This window comes from Gallus gallus, chromosome Z, assembly GCF_016699485.2.
Source record: "Gallus gallus isolate bGalGal1 chromosome Z, bGalGal1.mat.broiler.GRCg7b, whole genome shotgun sequence".
NCBI classification, from domain to species: domain Eukaryota; kingdom Metazoa; phylum Chordata; class Aves; order Galliformes; family Phasianidae; genus Gallus; species Gallus gallus.
The window spans coordinates 36166934-36188048 of record NC_052572.1 but is presented as its reverse complement, the minus strand read 5'-3'; the positions used below and the strand labels follow the sequence as shown (position 1 = coordinate 36188048).

General features: G+C 40.2%; 1 protein-coding gene across 4 annotated transcripts in view; it reads left to right on the top strand.

The window, feature by feature from the left end:
- The window catches only part of TMEM2 (transmembrane protein 2), a 44559-nt gene that overhangs the window by 6653 nt on the left and 16791 nt on the right, over window positions 1–21115 (top strand). For 2 of the 4 annotated variants that reach the window (XM_015280343.3, XM_004949164.5), the window contains exons 2-9: window positions 4566–4902; window positions 9560–9700; window positions 10241–10802; window positions 13067–13236; window positions 14575–14763; window positions 18719–18888; window positions 20281–20490; window positions 20877–21082. In XM_015280343.3, coding sequence (XP_015135829.1) covers window positions 4578–4902; window positions 9560–9700; window positions 10241–10802; window positions 13067–13236; window positions 14575–14763; window positions 18719–18888; window positions 20281–20490; window positions 20877–21082 — 1973 coding nt within the window. In that variant the 5' untranslated portion in view covers window positions 4566–4577. Of the gene's footprint in view, window positions 1–534; window positions 3958–4565; window positions 4903–9559; window positions 9701–10240; window positions 10803–13066; window positions 13237–14574; window positions 14764–18718; window positions 18889–20280; window positions 20491–20876; window positions 21083–21115 lie in introns of those variants that run through there. The other 2 variants (XM_046905669.1, XM_015280340.4) reach the window with 2 other exon arrangements.

The following is a 21115-nucleotide window of genomic DNA, read 5'->3' as shown; positions in this document are numbered from 1 at the left end:
GGGGGGGGGAGGGGGGGAAGCAACACTTCACCTCTGATCTGTTAGCTCTCATCCTTAAGGGTCATCTACCAAACACTGACAGAAGAGGCAAGAAACTAAATGAATGCTTCCTCTCTATGCTGTAAGCCGTATGTGTCCAATCTTTTGCCTTGCTTGGGCCTCATTGAGTGAATAGGCCTTGTCTTGGGCCACATATAAAATATTTGATATAGCTGATATATATGTAACTATCAAAATCATCTTAAAAAATATTTTTTATTAAGGCATAAAAGAGCACCACAGAAACATGAAACTGGTGGGATATTTGACCTTGTTTTTGTGAACCTAATGCATCAGTCTGGTTCGATGGCAATGGCTGCAATTGAGCTGGGGACTTTCTGAGGTGTTTGAAACGTTGTCCTGAAATCTGTATATCTGCAGTAATTTAAAGACCACAAATCTCCAGGATGAAGGTGTGTGTGCTGTACTTCAGAAATCTACACCGTGTTCTGTTTAGTAATTGTAGTTCATGAACACTTTAGCAGGGCTCCTTGCCCCTCCTGGGCTTCTGGCTGCCCTTTGATCTCATACCAGTCAGGTCTCTCTGCCAAGAAAGCAGCAGTGACCAATATGGCACTGTGTTACAGGGGGAAATACTATTATTCTTTCAGTGCGTGGCTTTCTCCCACCCTTCCTTGGTCCTTTACTTAACAGCAATTGCATGCTCTGAGATTAAAGAGTGTAGAAATAGGTCAGCACTGCAACTGGTAGCATTTCATAGCCAAGAACAACAGAAGTGGAATTTCTTCTAGCTTCCTTTCTGTTTTGTTCCTCAGTCCTATGAACTATGCATCCTTAAGATGTCCTTTAATGGACATTTTTTTCCCATAGATTCATATAGGTCTGCAGTATGGCACGAGTAGAAAGGGGTGAAGGAACATGTGAAGGCCCTGGAGATGTTACAGCCTGCTTGATGTGCGTTGGAGTCTGTTATCTATGCAGCTCAGGTGCTCTGTTGGCAGAAACAAACTTGTATGTAATTGCTCTTCTGCTGAGCTTCTGTGCAAAACAGACTTTTTTTTTTTTTTTAGGGTGGTTTGGACTAGATTGGCTGGCATGATGAATACAAGAGGTACATACCTGTTCGCTCATGTGGCAGGAGGGGATACATAAGCAGGAACCTGGATAGTGCCTCTCTTTCAGAATGATGGCATGCAAACACATCCAGTGTTCCAGCGCAGAGGTGGTAACAGGAACGTAATGGGCCAAAATGACAGTTATCCTCTAGCTGAATTAGTGTATTTCAGGCTTCCCTGGTGCAGTGAACTGGAAGACCATACCTATATGTGTGCCTGAGTGAATGCTGGCGGTGAAAAATTGATTTGATGATAATGTGTAATACTCTGTTGAAGGCTGAGAAGATTGAGAATGGTGAAAGAGCAGCCTGCCTGAATGGCATGGCCAAGAGCAGGTTCACACAGACAGCTCTGTACCACTTGGGTAGGTAAGCTAAGCAGCTGTGCGTTGTGCAAAAACTTGACTTCCACTGAAATCATCCTGCAGCAAGCTACAAAGCAAAATAACATGGTGACACAACTCACTGCAATTGCAATAGGTTTGTCAAAGTGGCGATTTCCTTGCCCAGGGCTGCGCTACCAGGGGGAGACGCACACATCTAAGAGCTCCTTCATGAGGTTTTGTGCTTCTGTGGGACTGGAAAGTCTTAGAGGTAAGCCAGTTCACTCTGGTGTCTGTGACTGCACAAGGGATCCTGGGACATTTGATACCAGGAGTTTTTTGCCTTTTTTTTTTTAGAGGGGGACAGCATAGGCACTGGTCAAAGGGAAGTGGCACGCCTTTTCATGTAGAGAAAGAAGTGTTAAAGTGGAAAAATTCCAGCAAATGGGAACTTGAAATAAAATGTTTTTTTTTTTAAAGTTCCAACATAGCTTTCTTTCTCCTCCCATGTGTTTTACTCAAGCTATCTCTGTGCAGCCAAATAACATCACTGTCTAGGGCATTACTGGCTTTGTAGCTCATTACTTCACTTAGATTTGAGTGGTGACATCTGAAAACTTCCACAGTGGATATAAAAAAGTCAGTAACTTGAATCAGATCATCAAGCTCATCTTACTTTTAGAGAGAAGTCAGCAGATACACAGCGGGGTGAAAGTCTTTCTCTCAGCTAGATAACTTCAAATGGCGCAGGAAGAGGGGAGGAAGTGTTGAAATGGTAACACCTCGTGTAATGGAAAACTATATGGTAAATCTCTTGATTGTGCTAAGTATTTTGTTATGGCTGCGTTTCGTAATTTTTATTTTGTAATTGGAAGACTGTACCTCTGTTTCTGCCTGTTCTTGAGGTGACCGGTGTTTGCACTCAAGTGGGATAGCTATAAAACTCTTTACAGTTTGCAGAATGAGCCTTGCGAACGAGACTGAATGCTTTGAGAAGAAAATATGCTTGAAATAGTACGCAAGCATTTTCAGTCTCTGTTGTAATGAATGACTTTTTTTTTTCTTTTAAGTGGTAGCAGTATTTAAAGATGCCTTCCTTGACAAAACTGTGGTAGAGTTATGCTGTAAAAGTAAGTTAGGCTTTGCGTATTTTGGATTTAGTGCAACTGAGCAATTAAATGACTTAATAACTCCATATGTTTCACATTATAACAACACCATGTAGACAGTTTGTCAGTGAGACAGGTAAACACCATATCTGAAAGCTTTTTAGCCATGCTTAAGGAGTTTGGGGCCCAAGCCATTGAAAAAAGAAAAAAGAATCTCAAAGCTGGATCAGAATGTTCTTTATTTAAAAAAATAAATAAATAAAAGTTTCAAAGTATTTGTTTCAGTTAGGCATAAAGGCTGCCTTTGAATTAAATTGAAAAGCTCCTTCTGTATTAAGTTTTTAGCAGCACTTCTAAATCACAGAAACTATTACAATTTTACTGTTGAAAGATGCCTAGCTGAGTTTAAAAGCATGTGGTGAAAGAAGGTTGTTCCACAGTGCTCATAAAGCAGTGGGCAGTGAAGTCTGAGAGCAAGGGATTAGGTATGGGAAACAGCTTCTCAAAGAGAATGGTGGAAATCAATTTGCTGCAACAAACAGGTGCAAGGAACGCTGCTGGAGAATTTGGCATAAGTTTTGCTCTGGGCTGGCTACTCCAGTTAATGTTTCAGTGCCTTTATTGTCATTTTGCATACATCTGGCAGTGCATTGTCTCCCCTGAAAGGGTAATCCAGCCTGTTCAATAATAACAACTCTCTTGCCTTGAAACAGGGTAGTGTCAGATTTTACAGCATGTGAGACAAAAGGCTCCTTTGGTACGTTTCAGAAGATTGCAGTTGTAGCGTTCCTCCTTCACCAGTGTGCCTGGCACTTGAGAGCATGGCTCAGACTTCCCTTTGTAAATGAAAGAGAGGATCTTTATGCATTTGGAGGTTTTTGTTTTCATTATTGGTAGTTCTTATTTTCATAATTCGTTTTGCAATTTAATGCATCGAGCTTACGCTTAAATCCCCTTCAGGATTTGGTTTCGAAGGTTGGGTTTCAGTGAATTGAAACTTAAGCAACCTTGTCAAGAAATTCTCTATCCCTAAGAAATGTTAATTAAAAATCAAGCTAGCTTTGTGAATACTCCTTGCCGTGCAACAGATTTGACCAGAGAGCTTAAGAAAGCAGTTGTATGCAGTTTTGGATCCCTTAAAGCAAGCAGAAAAGTGCAGCAGTTTAGGACTGTTGGCTGGAGCAGGTTGGGAAGGAATGTTTTCTTGTGGCTTTTCTTGCTGGCTGCTTCAGGAAAAGATAGAAACAACACAAGTAACTGGAATGAAAGTGCTCAGTTCTTGGTGGTAGGTAGAGAACCCCGGAGCAGTCGCGCTGCTTTGAGTCTTTATGCCTAACACCAGACATCTCAGCTTTGTGGAATGAGATACAGATGACTTTGCTACAGGATCGATCCCAACACACCTTTACGGGTAATCAAATTGTGCTGTGGGTGGACTGAGAGTTTGTAGACTCCAAATTTCCTCAGTGAATAAAAAGTGTTGACTAAGTTGCATCTTCTCAAGTATAAATAAAGTTGTCTTGCATTTTACTTATTAAATTTACGTGCTTCTTGCTGCTTCCAATGTGAAATGAAGGCTTGTCTCCTTCAGCTTCTCTTCCGTAAAGGAAAACAATGAGGAGCTTGTTCAGCTTCTGCGTGGAGAAGAAATACATTTGGGCATTCTTTGCATAACTGTGGAGGGGAAAGGAGTTGCTAGCTTTCTCATTGTTCAACTTATTTCTTAATTGGACAATGCAAGTCCACTGTGACAAACCTCTGGAAGATATGTAACATAAATGGTTTGTGCTGTGCTGTGTTCCCTTACCAGTTCCTTTCAAGTTTAATTGTATTCAAGATGTGTTGTGTGCTATTGTTTCAAACTGTTACACCGTGGCAAATGACCAGTAGCTGTGGTGTGACTGATACTGTATAAAAGACACTTTGTGGCTTAAAATTGCTTTTTTTTTTTTTCTTTAATGTACTGTATACTGAAAGCCTCTCTCTTATTTTCTCTCTGTCTGTGTGTGCCCATTGCAGTGACTTTGTAACATGCAAGACACTGATGCCAGGGGGAGTTCCCCTGCTTTCCTTCCGCCTCAGAATGGGAGCAGTCACAGGTCTTCTGGGTATGTCCCGGGGAGAATTGCCCCTCTTCGTCCCCCACCACCTTCACAAAGCCACGTGTCAGCTGAATTTACCTCTGCGAGACAAGAAGCCCGGGCCATGTTCGCATCCTCACCACCAGGACAGCACCGCCGCCACGCAGAAGCCAACAGACATAAAAATACTCTCATTTGCTTTGCTGTTTCTAGCTTTTCACTTTTTGTTGCACTGGGGATTTTTATGGGAATAGCTTCAAAATATGCTCCAGATGGTAAGTTTTTACACGAACAAAATCATCCTAGAAGTTGAAGTCCCTGTGAACATAATGCAGTAATTCTGCATCAGAAATATTGTTAAAAGTTGAATGCAGAAATGGAACGTGTTGTAAATTTAATGTGGAAGGAAGCTGTGCTTGGAGATAAGTTCAGTTCCTTTTGCTGTTTTCAGTGGCCCTTCTTATATTTCTGGTGTGAATGATTTGACTCGCTTACTTGAAGCAAAAAAAGGCAAAGCGGTAAATAAAGACAACCGATGAGGGGACGAAGTGTGAGTATCGTGTAAGCATAATTATTGTACGTAGGATTTTGATTTTTGAAAGGATAGGTGAAATGAAATGCAGTCTGCTTAAGCAGTAACTAAGGAAAACAGTAGAAGGGTGTTCAAGTAAGAGATGTAGAAGTCTGTGAATTTATGCCAAATGGTTTATTTGTTTTGTTTAAATTGAGCAGGGAGTTCTCTGACCTCTTAGCCTCTGAGCTTTCAGCTTGTCTTAGAAAGCAGAGCAACTTTCACAGAACTTGGAAAGCCTCTCAAATCGTCTGGCTGTAAAGCACGAAGAGGTGGTGTGATTCACTACTGCTCACTAACTAGACAGCCCTCTTGCCAAATACTGCGAACTATTGTGACATGCATTTAAAAGCTGATTTGGAGCAAAGGTGGTTTGGTTTTGTTTTTCTGAGGAAGAAAACAGGTTTCTAAAAACAAAATGACTTCTTGTTTTCTATTGATTTGGAAATACTTATCTGTTGTAACACAAGCTTAGACTGTGCAGTGTCTTTTGGAGTAGTGCTTCAGAAGTTTGTTTCCAGAGTCAATGCTACACTAGGTAACAAAATCATCAATGGAGAATTTCAGATGGTGGTATGAAATGGATGCGTGCATCTTAACTGGGGTACTGTTTACCGTGGGTTGCAGAGATCTCAGGTGAAGTTATTGAGTTTTCCTAATAACTGGAGGAAAAAAAATGTTTAGGAAGTAGTAAATGGAAGATTACTGCTATATTGAGATCTTGATCTCTGGTAATATGAGCGAAGACGTGCAATAAGCGCTCCATTTACAAGTTGAAGAGAAGGCTGAAGAGGGATTTGGGCTGTTGACACAGAGAAGTACTTTCAGAGGAGAAAAAAGCCAACACCGAAAAGTCTTCTCTCTAAAACAAATGAAACAAACCTTTCCACTATGACACCAAGACTTTTCACCTTGGAATTAATTTAGATCGTAGGTTTTGGTGGTTGTTTCAGTAGAAGTTTGTTTTTGGAGTGGGGTTTTTTGTTTGTTTTCCTCTGCTGTTGCTCGTTGAGGCATCCAGTTGTTTAGAATTCCTGCACTTAACTCCTGGTCAACAAGGAGTTGATGGATCAACCAGGATGCAGAGGATTTTGCAGTAGACCATTTTTTGTCTTTGCTGTAATGACATGCATAGAAGCTGAGAAATAATCTAAGCCTGTGGCTGTTTTCCCCCAGTGTCCCATTGCTTCTCTATGGAATTCCAGTCAGCTTGCAGCATCAGTTGTTGCACCGTGTCTTTCTGAATTGTCCCTGCGTTATCTTCTAAGGGAAAAACCACCCATCTGTGGAGTATGTTGGAAGCCCTGAAGCAAGAGAAACTTCATCCAGGCACCAGGGGAAAAGTCACAAAAAATCTAATTTTGTCACAGCGTTACCCCAGCAGCTCCGCCAAAAGGTTCTTGATGGGTTGAGATGTTAATGCCTTTAGCTCCATCCTCACACATGTGGTATTAAAGCCAACTGCTCCAGTTCCAGCTAGGTGTGCTCTTGCTGAGGGCTAATTGGAAATCCATATTGTCAGTGCTTTTAATGGCTGTTTGAAAGGCAGTGTAGGGAATGTGAGACTTAGTAGTAATTGCGTGTAAATCCTAAACCTCCGGCATACCCTCCCCACAGGGAAAATGATACTTGTCTGCATTTCTGTTCCTGCCTGTCAGCTGGTTTCTTTTTCCTCCCTGCTTTTATCTTCCTGTCATCATCTTTTTTTCCTTTTTTTTTTTCCAAGGAGGCCTTAACACATGTAGAGTGCTGTAGAGTGCTGGAAATGCAATTTCCTTCCCCATTTCCAGAGGCTTGTGCTTCAGGGTCAGGAAGAGAAGTAGGGGAGATTTAGGGGGAAAAGTTCTCTTTGGCCTTCGCAATTCTCAGCTGGAGTTTGACCAGGGTAAACAGGATTCTCAGAAAATTTAGCTGCCATACTGTGATAAACTTCGGCTCAGCATAATATAACACTGATAATTTTTTCCCAGAGGCCTTAGGAACTCCAGACTTGATGGCTAAGCAGGTAGAAAGCAGCTATTTAACTGTGTTTTGAGAACTGTTTCCTGTCTGTTCTTCTGCCAAACTTCACATCCTTTCCCCAACACATGAAAGATTCTAGAATTTTGGGGGGGCAAGGTATTTTTTGTTTGTCTGTTTTCTTTACCGTGTACAAAAATAACACTTTTTCACCCTGCTAACCCTATTCGAAACAACTAAACCCCAAGGACAGCTGTCCCCTTTTTACAAAAATGCACTTAAGTAGAGGCTTGACTTGAAAAAGAAGTTCAGCATGAGTGGTTAAATTTGGCAAGGCTATAGCTACTTAATATTTTCTATGTTGTGCTTCTGCTTCCATTTAACCTTAACTGTAAAGGCAATGACTGTGGTCTGTAAAATCCGATCAGTAATTCTGGAGGTAACATATGGTGAAGTACTAAATATTTGACGTTTCCCTGCAACCCACTGCAATTACTAAGGGAGAGTTTCAAAATGCTTTTGCTGAGCACATCCGATCCGCTTGCCAAAAAGTTGATCTGCTGTGCTTCAGAAGCATGCTCATGTTGCAGGAGTGCCCACTTCCAATTCCAATGGCTCCCTCGCTCAAACATAGGGTAGGTTAGACTATGATTTTATTGTATTGAGTTGTTGTGCTGTACCTCATCTTTCAGACTCAACAGAAAAACTTGCAGTTACTAAATCTTTTTCCCTCCGTGAATCATGCTAAACAGAAATTAGCAGGTTGCTGACTCATGGTTTCCCCTCACTGCCCTTTACTACTGCCCAGGAAGTGCGTGTTTCTTCGCAGTACTTGTGCAGCGTGGAGGGAAGGGGCTTACTGACTCTGCATGAGTCAGGCAGCAGAACTGCATTTTTTCAGTGTCTGCTCAGCAGTCTTGCAAGATAGCAATGTTTCGTGCTTTTCAGCTTTCGCTCGTGTTGAGTTTCACTTTTTAAATGCTGTCTTCTTAGGCTGCACCCTCCCTCCCCCCCCCCTAAAAAAAAAAAGAAAAAAAAAGAAAAAGCATCCACTTTTGCTTTTATTTTTGTATTACTACTTTAGATGCCTTTGGGCCTCATGTAGTTCTGCTTTTTTTTTTTTTTTTTTTTTTTTCCATTGGCAGTCAAATCTTGGTTTCTGTGGGTTTCCTGGGTTGGAAAGGGTTTGAAATGTGGAGAGAGAAACAGCAAAGGAAAACAACTTTGTCAGCAGAACTAAGGATGGCTTATATTAAATCTGTGGGTAGGTTTCTCTTTCTTTAGTCTTTTGCAAAAAAGGGCTATTGCAAGTAGCCTTTTCCCCCGAGTTTCATTTCAGATACATGGGGCTTTTTCTGGAGAAGATAAGGTTTGAAAAGGCTATTGAGACTATTTCTCTCAATTGAGCTTCTAACCTGTTTATTTTGGCATTTTTGGTTGTGTTTTTTCTCAACAAAAATATTTGCTGTCTGTCGTTTTGTAAGAAAAATTGAAAATCCAAGAAATATACTTCCTGTTTTCATAGTACCTCTTGTGCTGCTATATTACTCAGCAGCTTAATATTGTACAGGGATGTGTTGTAAGTACCACACTGCTGTAGCTGCATCTGAAATCACTCGACCCTGTCACTTCTTGATGCTACTTCTCCTTTTCTGGCCTTATAATGTGGCACCACTGCCTGTGTGGTGCCAAACCTTCAGCAGAATTTTGAGAAGGATTATGTACATCTCAGCTGTAGTGTGATTCAGAGCCTGGTATTTAAAGTAACCCCCTTAAAAGGACAGTGAGTTTGGATCCAAATGCCTCACTTCCCAGTAAACTGCTCTAAGTAGTAAAGCATTACACTAAATATATGAAGGTTGTCCTTTCTCATTTCTCCCCTTTCTCCCATACTGGCAAATCTATGCTGAAAGAAGTGATTGAGATGCTCAAAAGCAAGAGGGGATCAGCCTTTTTCACACAGGTGCTTGTAACTTTGAGGGAGGTGAGATGGTTCTGTGCCTTACCACCATGTTAGTATTTCAGGTATGATGCCTAGGAGTCAGAGTAACTGCTGTGTATCTAAGACTTTGCCACTTACCTCTCCTCATCTACTGTGGATGGTGTAGAAATTTTCAAAAAGTGCAACATATGTTGACAGTTCACTCTGCTTGTAGTTCTCAGTGATTTAATTTGCTGTATAGTCCCTTCTCACTCCTGGAAGCTTTACCATCACTCAGTTATCTTTTTGGCTGCATTAATTTAGATGTGAACACCTGTTGCTGCGGTACTGTAACCACAGAAGGAGGTGGGAGTCCTTTGTGGGTGACTGACTGCCTTAATCACATCATGCTGCCAACCTTGCTGTGGTCCTGTCGGTGACTCTAACTTTGCAAAACAATGAATTCCACGTTATATTGCAGAGAATTGCCCTGATCAGAATCCTCGTCTGAAAAACTGGAGCCCTGGGAAAGATCCTGAAAAGAAGGTTCTCATCAAAAAGGGAGATTTGTTTCGTCTGAACTCAGATGCTACAGTACATTCTATAACCATACAGGATGGAGGTATGAAATGGCAGGATGAGGAAAATGCTTCATTTCACTGCATAGCTTGTATTTTTGTGTTTACATGAAAAATGCATTGGAATATTGATATTGAACAATTCTTCTGCTTCAGCTTTTCTGCCTTCTGCCAGGCCAGACATACCAGATGTTAAAAAGCTGAATGAACGTTATCAAGTCTGTCACTGGGAATAATGGCATGGTTTTCTATGTGATATATAAAATCAGACTTGTGTAGTAGCTTTCCAGGTATGGAATCTTATTATGTTCTGATGGCAAACATGGTATGCTAGCCATTTTACAAAAATGGTATAAAAACTAGGGACATACTAGCCAGATGCTTAGAAAGACGAATCACAACCAGTAGAAACTACTTCCCTAAATATTCATAAACATATTTATAAGCTTAGTAGCTTATGCAATTGGTGTGGAAAAACAAATCTTTCTTAATTGTTCTGTTGCTCTTATTGCAGATCTTAATTCTTAGAGTCTATCTCAGAATTGAGTTGGCTTACAGAAATACATATGTATTTTTTCCTTTAGGATTACTTGTTTTTGGTGATGATAAAGATGGTTCTAAAAATATTACTTTGAGAACTCGTTTTATCCTGATAAAGGATGGTGGAATGCTTCATGTTGGAGCAGAGAAATGCCGCTATAAATCCAAAGCAACTATTATTTTGTATGGGAAGTCAAATGAAGATGCTGATGTGCCAGAATTTGGCAAAAAATTTATTGGTGTGGGCCCTGAAGGAACGCTGGAATTGCATGGGCATCAAAAGCTGTCATGGACTCTCCTGTCAAAGTCTGTGAATTTCTCAGGGCTGGCCTGTGGTCATTATGCGTTTAAAAAGAATTTTTCCCGAGGACTAAATGTGAGAGTGATTGATCAGGACACGGCGAGCGTTTTGGAAGTGCTGAAGTTTGATACTCACGAGTTTTCAGAAGAAAGCTTGAAACTCCAGAACTTACTGAAAAATAGAAGTCCTGGTCGCATTATCGCTATTGCTGTAGGAGATTCAGCTGCTAAAAACCTACTGGAAGAAACTAGAGTGACTATCCAGAATCTTCTGGGAAGTAAGTTTGTCAGAGGATTGAGTTACAGGTAAATAATTTATTCTCCCTTTCACGTTGAGCAAAGATTAGATAGAGATTCTGCCTTTTATGGGGAGGTGGGGGTTGGTTATAAAACTTGGACAGTGTCTGTTCTTACAATACTGACAATTCTTTGGAAATTTGGTGTAGTACTGCAGTTGCAGTATTCAGTACACAGTGCTTTGATAGAGCAGAGACTGCCACCTGCAAGTATTTCTATAGATCTCATTGCTTGTTTATAATTACTCTTTTACTGTTTTTCATAGAAGCTAAGAGTGGGTACAGTAAAGGACTTTCTTCTGTTCAAATGCTCTGCTAGAAAACAGTTGGCTAGATAAAGCTTTTAACGCATATAATGTTATATTTGGGAGAGCAAGGAATGCCAGGCTAGAAGCTGAATACAAGGAAGGGATACTAATCATATATCTTATGCTATCATATATTGCATCTTGTCCCCTTCACTGATGCAGCAAGGGAATGATCTGTAAAAAAAAAAAAAAAAAGTATTTTATTATTGAAGTACAGTTGGCAGGTGTGTCTGTGTCTTTTGACCATTCTTTTACGTTGTTTGGGGCTGAAATGGTGGGTCTGTAAAAGAAACATAGTCAATGTTACGAGAGGAGGAAACTTAACGTCCTGCGTATTCTGACCCTAGCTTTGTGTTGTGCAGGGTTAACTGTACATGTGGATGGTACACAAAATCTACTGTCAGCCAATCCTTCAGCTTCTGTTAAAATAGTTTTGTATAAGCTGATTTTTATTTCTTAGTATGTTCCAGGAAATCAGTACTTTCGTTTTTTCTCTACTGTTCTTGCCCTCACTATCCCTTAACATCTAGATTTGAGTTGCTTTGGCAGAGCTGGGCTGAGGCGTCAGTCAGGATGGCGTGTCCTGACCTTGCTTCCTCCAGGGGCATGTTTATGGCAACCACTGTGCAGTCATGGAGGCCCTGCAGTGGGGAGATGGCCTGCATTGCCTTTGAGGTGGTTTCACCAGAGGGACCAATGCCTCAGCATCCCATAGGGGCCCCCTTCATCTTCTGGAAGCATGAGTGGGCAGTTGGTCAGGTGCTGGTCAGCCAGCCTCCACCTCACCTGGAGCTGACAGTTCTGGTGTTCACCTCTACTGGTGGCCTAATGCTGGTGTTTAGTGAGAGAACTGTGTAATCTGCAGTGCCTGAGCACTTTGATTTGGCCTTTTAAACATAACGATTAAGAAGAACGCAAAAGGACTGAAATAAAAGGCAACTGGATTGAAGAAGGTTTTAATATCTGCTTTTGAATCTATCATTGGCACTGGGCTGCAGTCCAACTAGCTGTTACTGTTTTCATTTTGTGTCAATGATTCAATGTTAATGATGCAATTTTGTTCAACTTTGTAATAGATGATTACTTCCTCTGCACGTAATTACAGCATTACAGAGCAGTCAAGGACAACAAATATTCTTGTTTTTTGAACTTGATGGAAGCTTTCTGTGGTGTGTGGTTTTCCATGTCCAAAAACTTGGACTCAGTGAGCAGAGCTGTAGGAAGTGAAGAGACATCTGAGACAGTTCTCTGCTCCCCATGGGTGCTCAGCCAAGTATTCAGCTGAGGGAAGGAGTCGTAAGGGGGAAGAAGAAAATAAACTCTTGTCCTCAGCCTTCAGAAACACTGATGATCCCTTATGCAAAGGTTGTGCAATAGAATACAGTACCTTTTTTTTTTTTGGGTCCAAGTGTCTGGGAAGTTTCAAGAAGCATTGCATGCCCAGGGGTGCTGATCACCAGCAGCCGCTGCTGGCCATGTCTGTCCTGATGCAAGCTTGATCCCCAGGGAGGGGCTCCTTGCCTCCTCTTTGCAGACGCTGCTAGCTGACTGCAGCCCTGATGGGAATGTGCTGCAGCAGGAGAGTCAGCACTGGCTCAACATCTTCCTGTGCTCCCTTAAGCCTGCCTGTGAGCAGGATCCCATATCACTTCTAGCATTCAGATCTTGTGGTTCTCTTTTGTATGTTGGATGTTGTGCTAAAAAATGTATCTGAAAGTCCTCTCAGTGAAGAGCTGTGATGTTTGCCAATTTGCTTATAGGACATCCACTTATGTAGGGCTACGCACCTTTCCAATGAAGTATGCCCATCTTAGTTCTTCATTTTCAAACTGTGGTTTAAAATGAAATCGGGAATGCAGGCCAAAGGATTCTAAGTAACTTCTTTGCACCTTGTCTCGTCCTGTGCCTGTTGGTGAAGAATTTAAAGGCAATTATATTTAAACACTTTTTTTTTTTTTCTTTTCAGGCAAGCCTGGGCTTTAGTTGGTGTTATAGGTGGTGGGAATTCTTCCTGCAACGAATCAGTGCGAGACTATGAAAATCACAGCACCGGTGGGAAAGCTCTTGCTCAGAAAGAATTCTTCACAGTGGATGGCCAGAAGTTTGTTGTGAGAGCTTTCAGTGAATGGAACGATGGTAGGAAAGCATTTACCCCTGTGGGTAGGGAAAAAATACATACTGCGTGTGGTGTTTTTTCATTTGGTTTTTGCTACAACTATTAGTCAGAATTTAAGTTTTTGATAGCTGCTGTAAGTTTTGCTTTTGCTGCTCGTATGGCCAGATTATTGGATGACGTATGAGGACAGCATCTTTTCTTGGTCACAATTTTGATCACTACATGCAGAATGCAGGCAGCTTAACAGTGAGTTAATTATATTCATTTTTAATATATTAATTACAGATAAAAGTTCATAAAATGTGCTGAAACAGATTTTTTTTTTTCTTCAGTCCTTTTTTGTTTTTTCTCTTTTTGGTCATACATTTTTTATTTAAGCTTCATTGCTGTTCGTTATGATCCTAATGAGAAAACTGGATAGGAGCCAAAATGTGTTATCCCTGTTACAGTGTTATGTTGTGATTTGGTGCCAGACTTTGGTCTCTCATCAAAACTTTTTTTTTTTTTTTGGTATAAGACTTGAAAGAACTACCATGTGTATACTTTTCTCCTTTGTTTTTGTGTTTCAGAGATCTCTGTTCTGCATTTTACTTTTATGGGAAGTCATCTGTTCCTGTTTGTTGAATTACTAGCAATATCCTATTTGCTTTAGAAGAATTTTTTTTAAGATTTCTTTTTCATTTCTTAGGGTACTTTTTTTTTTTTAACAATTGATCTATTTTATACTATCCTTTTACTTTTCATTGCAGCCCTATGGAATTATATTGACTCGTATTTAAAAATAATAATAATAATTCACAGAAGTACATTTTTGACTTGCTGGTGCTGTAGGGTTGAGCTCAATGTTGAGTTCAATAAGTAAGCCAAATTGTGATTCCATTCTTCCTACTCATTAAATAAAATGGGAGAATCTTAAGTAAAGGGGGAACTGCTGAATTTAAAGCCAGGGAAATAGCATGCGTGTGCAACATAGCTTGAAAAACTGTTCTATTAGTTGTGCTTAGAACAAAAAAAAGTTCCCCTAGTCTGGCTTGTTAAGTCCTTGGCTGCATCTACAGAGTTAAATGGCAGAAGAATACAACTTGAAGGAAGCAGAGCAAGCTGGGCCTATGCGTTGTTGGTATTCGATATATCGTTGTACGGGTTTTTTTGTTGTTATTTCATAGGTTTTTTTACTGTTGCAGTTGCTTCCATCTCTACCCTTTGTTTTATTTGAAATCCACCAAAAGAGCAGGCTGCAATGGTATTTCACAGTGGCATGTTTCAGAGCAGAATTGTGCTTGGTGGTATTGAACTTGTAAAATCTCATACAATTCCATTGTGTTAACTCTGATTTTTGTTTTTCCTTTTTAAACCAGGTGTCCCAATTTCAGGCTTCCAGGTAGAACCTGTTGGTGGGGTGATACTGAATCTTCTGGATGATGTTAGTAGTTGGGAGCCTGGAGACCGAATTGTGGTTGCAAGCACAGACTATTCAATGTATCAGACAGAGGAGTTCACCGTCCTTCCCTGCCCAGAGTGTACCAAGCACCAGGTCAAAGTCAAAGGTATGGCAAGGGTCACCATCTGAAGAATCGTGTGAAAAAGTTGTTAATAGCAGTACAGCCCAAATGGTTCCTTTCAGCCCAAGCAGTAGAACAGTCTTTTCATCTGTCTCTGTATTGCTTTGTTGCCATGAACAGGAGCATATGCCTGCACTTACTGCAAAATTCTCTGTATAATGTCAGATCTGTGTCTGAGCTGTAAAGCTTACTCCCCTATCTTTTCTCTCTCCTTTCTTCACAGTCTCAGTGAATGCTTTAGACTTCTTCCAGGATTGGGTTACGCTTGTTTACTGCCCTTTCATTCCTTTCTGTCTTTTCACTGATTCTCTTTATATGAACTTAAATGGTTGCTGTGGTCCTCGCTATTTCTGTTGTCTCTAGTGCCCTTCTCTTCCAAAGTTTTATCATTGTATATGTTTTTTTTCTGTTCTTTAAAAAGAAGAAAACAGCAGTCTTCAAATCTCTTTTCCCCTCCACCCATGCGCCAGTAAAATGGTTATGAAACAAGTGGCTCTTCCAAGTCTCTGCTCACACAGGATATCCCTAACTAGTTGCAATCTGTTTTTCCTTTGGGTGTGATGCGCACAAAACGGTCTTGCATGTTGTTGACCATTTCCTCTTTTATTATCTGACTCAGTCTGTTTGACTTCATAAGAACCTCCCATGGGGTTGGCTTTTTCACTCTGCAGACATCTGTGTTTTCCTTCTGCCACCCCATAACCCCTCTGTTTGCCAACACCCTCCTTCCCTGACAGTCCATCATCCTCAGTCTGGAACTGTTCCTCTCCTTCTTTTCTGGTGGGCTATGGGGTTGGTTTGCAACTCACCAACCACTTTTGGTAGCAGCTGATGGGTGCTCTTTGAGATGTGGTTTTGTCCCATTCAACCTCTGTACTGTGTGACTTCCTCTTATCTCCTCTTTCTCAGTTCACAGAAGTTTTCTGTGTACTCCCTCAAACTTTCCTCTTCCTGTCTTTGGGATTGCCAATTTTTGTGTTGACTTTGCAGTATTGTTAGCATCCCATAGAATTTGTTGGTGAGGCTAAGATATGTTTTCCTGCCTTGTGAAATCCCAGATAAGGTGAACTCAGATATCTCAGTCTTTTCCTTGTTACACATCAGGGACTACCAGGGTGCAGGAAGCTGCAAAGCTGACTCAGTGCCATTGTGCATGACACTTACTTGCTTTTGTTCTGATGTTTCTCACTCAATATGCATTAATCAGTACTTCAAAGTATGAGATAGTTCAAGATGCAAGGTACTATGAAGTTTAAGAAGGTTTTCTGTCACCACTGTGTAAGAGTATGTCCAAACTCTTTTGACTCGGAAATCATGCACTGTGAATAAGTAACTGCTTTTAAAGAATCTACTTTAAAAAAAAAAAAAAAAGAGGATCAAAAAAAATCACAAAATTTGCTGTTTGGCTACAAAATGATTGCATTTTTTCTTTTTGAAAATGAATGCTGTGTTAATTGTTGAGAGAACTTTAAAAGATTCTAAAGGAGAACTGTCCCATCTTGCTGGTCTTTTCTGACCAGTATCCCACAGTAAGGGATACTGATCTTTCTTTTTGTTTTTTTGAGCAACATGAATTTTTGGTGAAATTATTATTTTTTCTTACTAAAGAACACACCATCTTTTGAAATCTTCTATGTGTTGGGGTTTTGTTTTGTTTTGTAATAGAAAACAAAGCATTGTTCAGTAGAATAACTGGTTTCACTCAATATCAAATACACTGTATTTAGATATAGGGGAAAAACAACAGGCAGACCTTCAAATACATAAGTACAGTCCCATTTACAGACATCTGTCTATTTTTTTTTCTAAACAGCAGGGCAAGTACAACAGTATTGGTCTTCTTCACATGGTATCTGCCAGTTTAGCTTATATCCTTCTAGAAGTTTTGAGAAGGGGTAGTGAAAAATTTGTGAGGAAATAATTATCTTCTTTAATTTCCAGATAATTTGCTTAGTTTGTATAGGAAAATAACAGATTGATGCTTTCTTTGGAAGCATATTTTAAAAATAGAGCATCTGTGGTTATTTTTGCCTAATTTTAGTTAGTGTCCTCAGAGTGGCTATGCAGACTTTTCTAAAGATGTTTGGCCTTGTTCATAGGTCTCTAATTTTTGTTTAGAGCACATTGGGCACCCAATGCTTTTACTTCTAAAGCAAATCTGTTCTTTTGTTGTTGTTGTTTGCTTGTTTGTTTTAGTTAAAGCTTTTCTAATGCATTGTTCTTATGTTTTTATTATTATTATTTTTTAGTTTTCATCCATTTAATCCATTCACAAAGTACTGGACTGAAATTAAGATACACCTACAAATAAAATGCTGGTTTTGTTTTAGGATTAGTAGTTTTGCTATACTGGAACTATGTAGATGGCACCTTGTTTGTTAATGAAACATGCAAGAGCATCATTGATTCTGTGCCCAAAAGATGCTTAAGTATCACTTTGAGCTCAGTCAGGAAGGGCAAATTTGCTTGTTGTTTGCTAGGTTAATGTTTATCATCTGCCAAATTACATGCTTTTTTGTGCATATTTGCATAAGAAAAGGTAATACAACACAGTGTTTAAGCTATGAGAATGTATGACTTTTTTTGGTGTTACAATTAGTTCACTTTCAAGTCAGATAGGTTACTCTGAAAGTAATGCCTCCTATTTTATTTCCATGGAAAATTCAGCAGCTACAAAGAGTACAATAACATTATTTGACAGAGCAAATTCTCAGCTACAAAACACTATTTTTCAATCTAGCCACCACCATTAGTGGAGAGAAATTCATTTTCTCCACCAGTGAAGAAGAGCCTGTTTGCTGCACTTATAAAAATCTGCACCAGCAGAGGTGACCCACAGCTGCTGCAACAGCATAATTGCTCACAAAATGTTGCCTGCACAATACATCTTTCATTGGCCCAAACAGACAGAAGTCAAAAGACACCAAATCCAGACTATGTGATGGGGTTGGTCAGACAATCCAGGCAAAATCAATGAAGTGCTCCATGGTCTTCAGACAGGTATGGGACCAGCTTAGACGGCATTGCAGTGTAGGGGTCAGTTTATGGTTTAACTGGGTTCCAAAAAAATCCTCAAGGATGACCCTTTTCCTATCCCTAGAGGCAGTGCGCTTCACTTTGCCTGATGAGGGCTGCATCTTGAATTTCTACTTCATTGGTGAATTCATGTTACCACTCCGTGGACTGACTTTTTGACTGGCTCATACTGGTGACACCATGTCTCGTCACTGATGATAATTCAATCCAGGAAACTGTCACCTTCAGCCTCATATTTGTTAAAGCAGGTCCCAATAAACTCATATATTATGTTCTTTCTGTTCCTGTGTGAGAGTTTGTTGGTTCATTCTGGCACTAGCTTTGTGATATTTCAGTGTTGTCACCCTCATTTCCAGTGCACTGAAGCTGATATTCAGCTTTGCATGCTGTTTCCTGGTCATGATCTGTCAGTTTGTGTGAATGATCTGTTGGAGGCACTGTTTGTTTAGTGGTGCGACAGCTGTGCATGGCTGTCTGGAACATGACTTGTCTTTCATATTCCTGTTGCTGAACCACACCACCCACCACCTCATTAAGTTCATATCCACTGTTTGGTCTCCATAAACATTCAGTAAACATCAGAGAATGTCAGAGGGTGCCATCTTTTCTCCACGGAGGTATTCAGTGACACATCTTTGCTTTGTTTGCACTTCCATGTCAGATGCCAGTATGTCTGACTGTCCCTCTGCTGCCATCTGTCAGATGGCAATGACATGTAATGGAATATTGGTGGAAAGGTTCAACCTCTACTACCTACCACCAGTATTTGCTTCATGATATCATGAGCCAACGTAATAAAATAGGAGGCACTACTTTCAGAGCAGCCCTTGTTGTTTAGTGTTTATTCAATGACAGTTTTTTTTCTCCTCATTTCTTTTTCCCTCTCAAAACTGTTTTTGGACAGAAAAACCTCAGTATCCCCATGTGGGAGAAGTTATTGATGGAGTGGACATGAGGGCAGAAGTTGGAGTTCTCACAAGGAACATCTTAATCAAGGGAGAGACAGAAAATACCTGCTATCGTGAAAAGGAGTGTCAGTTTTTCAACTATGACACATTTGGTGGACATATCAAGGTTTGAAAAACATTAAGTAGCTTTCTGTCATCTAAAAAGTGTGTTGAGAACAAAAAAGTCAATGCTAATCTTGAAGGCATTTGAAAACTTAAAGAACATGAATTCATACAGCTGCTTTTCATAGAAAGGACTTCATTCTCAGCATTCTCAAAATGAATTTAACTCTACAGCACTGTGGCACATTATATAAATTATATATATTGTGTTTAACATTGCAGAAGTGCAGAACGTGCAACGTTGTGTGACGGTGATTAAACCTTACAAGTCGCATACCTGCATGTTCAACTTAAAACATTTTCAAACTTGATCTCCATTATCTGTCTTTTCTCCTTCCCCTGCCTTTCTCTCTCCCCATGTGATGAGCACTGACTCAATCCTGGAGATCCGCATCATCTCCACAGTCAGGCAGTAGAGAAGCATGGTGAGGAAAGAGACTGAGTTGGACCATGGTGGATTTTTTTATTTGGTTTATTTTAATTGGATGTGCTAAGGTTATTAAAGCAAACTGCTGCTGATTTCTTATATTACCATAAACATAAAGAAAGCTGAGCGAAAGTGGTACTGTAGAAACTAATACTGAAACTTGTATTCACTTAAATGAAAGGATGGAGCAGCAGTATGTCAGCTCCTCACTGCTGGAGAAGTTTTAAATGCAAATGTATTTGTGCTCATTATGTGTTGGTCACAGTTTAAATCTCCCTTTTCAATAGATTTGGATGCAGATTTTAGTTTTATAGTGGTGTACATAATAGTGGGAAAGAAAATGCGCCCTTTCCCTACTGTGTGGCAGCTTTTGTGTGCAAGGGAAATAGATGAGCTTAAACTATTCTTTTATGTTTGAGATAATGTAAGGAAAGAAGATAAATGGCAAGCTGTGAGTCTCATTTAGTGTGATCTTGATTGCCCCAAGTGTGCTGGTGCAGCAAGGCCCCTCAGATGCCCTGCAGGCAGAGCAGAAAACAAACATTTTTGAGTCACCGAAGTTAAACCGTTCCCAGGAGTCTGCTCAGAGGAGCTGAATGTCTGCTGCTAAACCTAGGCTTCTGCACTAGAAGCGTTTTCAGCTTACATTAACCTTACATGCTCTAGTGGTGGGAGGCTGGTCCACTGGCAGATGTTGAGGGCCTTGGGGGTTTAGTCTGCTCCAGGCTAGACTTGCACAGGGGCAAAACAGGCTGTGGGAAGCAGGTGTAGGTGCTCGCTTGTAGTTTCACCACTACATTTGTGTAAGGTAGGATGTAGAATAGGACAGTAATGGCTGTCCTGGCCTTCATTAGTGTTAGCTTGCAATAACTGTGTGCCTCTGGTATAGGTGATGTATTATCTTAAATTTCCATTGGTTAAAAAGCAAGTAGTTGGTTAATCATTCTGGACTTCTCATTATCTTTCTAGATTTTGAAGAATTTTACATCTGTTCATCTCTCCTATGTGGAACTAAAGCAAATGGGCCAGCAGCAGATAGGAAGTTACCCTGTTCACTTTCACCTTTGTGGGGATGTGGATGAAAAAGGAGGTTATAGTTCTAAGACTTACCTTGATGGTCTTTCCATTCATCACTGTTTCTCCAGATGTGTGACTATTCATGCTACTAATGGCTTGCTGGTAGGTGCCAGGAGAATAAAACAGGCTGTGTTGAACTAGATGTTAAAAAGAAGATGTAGAGCAAAAACAGTCCAATCACTTAAAGTTTAAATACTCAGGAGTGATTTTTTTTTTTTAATTGATATGAATAGATAAACAAGTGCAAACAATGACTTATTTTTAACAGATCTTGTCATTCTGCTTTTTAGATTATTGCAGGCAGCTAAGCTCTCCAGGCATAGTGTGTCTGTAAGAGAGAAATAGAACTCTGTGTTTGAATCATCTGAGTCACTGATACTGCAACTTCACTCTGCAGCTGTGCCAAGATAGCAAAACTAAATGGCACTTGTCAAATAAATCTCAGTAAATGCTATTGCTACTGACATAATGGACTTGTGTTTCTGCAGATAAAGGACACCATTGGCTATGACACACTTGGTCACTGTTTCTTCATAGAGGATGGCATTGAGCAGAGGAATACTCTCTTCCACAACCTTGGACTAGTCACGAAACCAGGCACTATTCTTCCTACAGATAGAAACAGCACCATGTGTACTGGCATAAGGGATAAAGTATATGGAAGTTATGTTCCTGTGCCAGCCACAGACTGCATGTGAGTATTTCACTGTTAAAAAATTAAAACCAA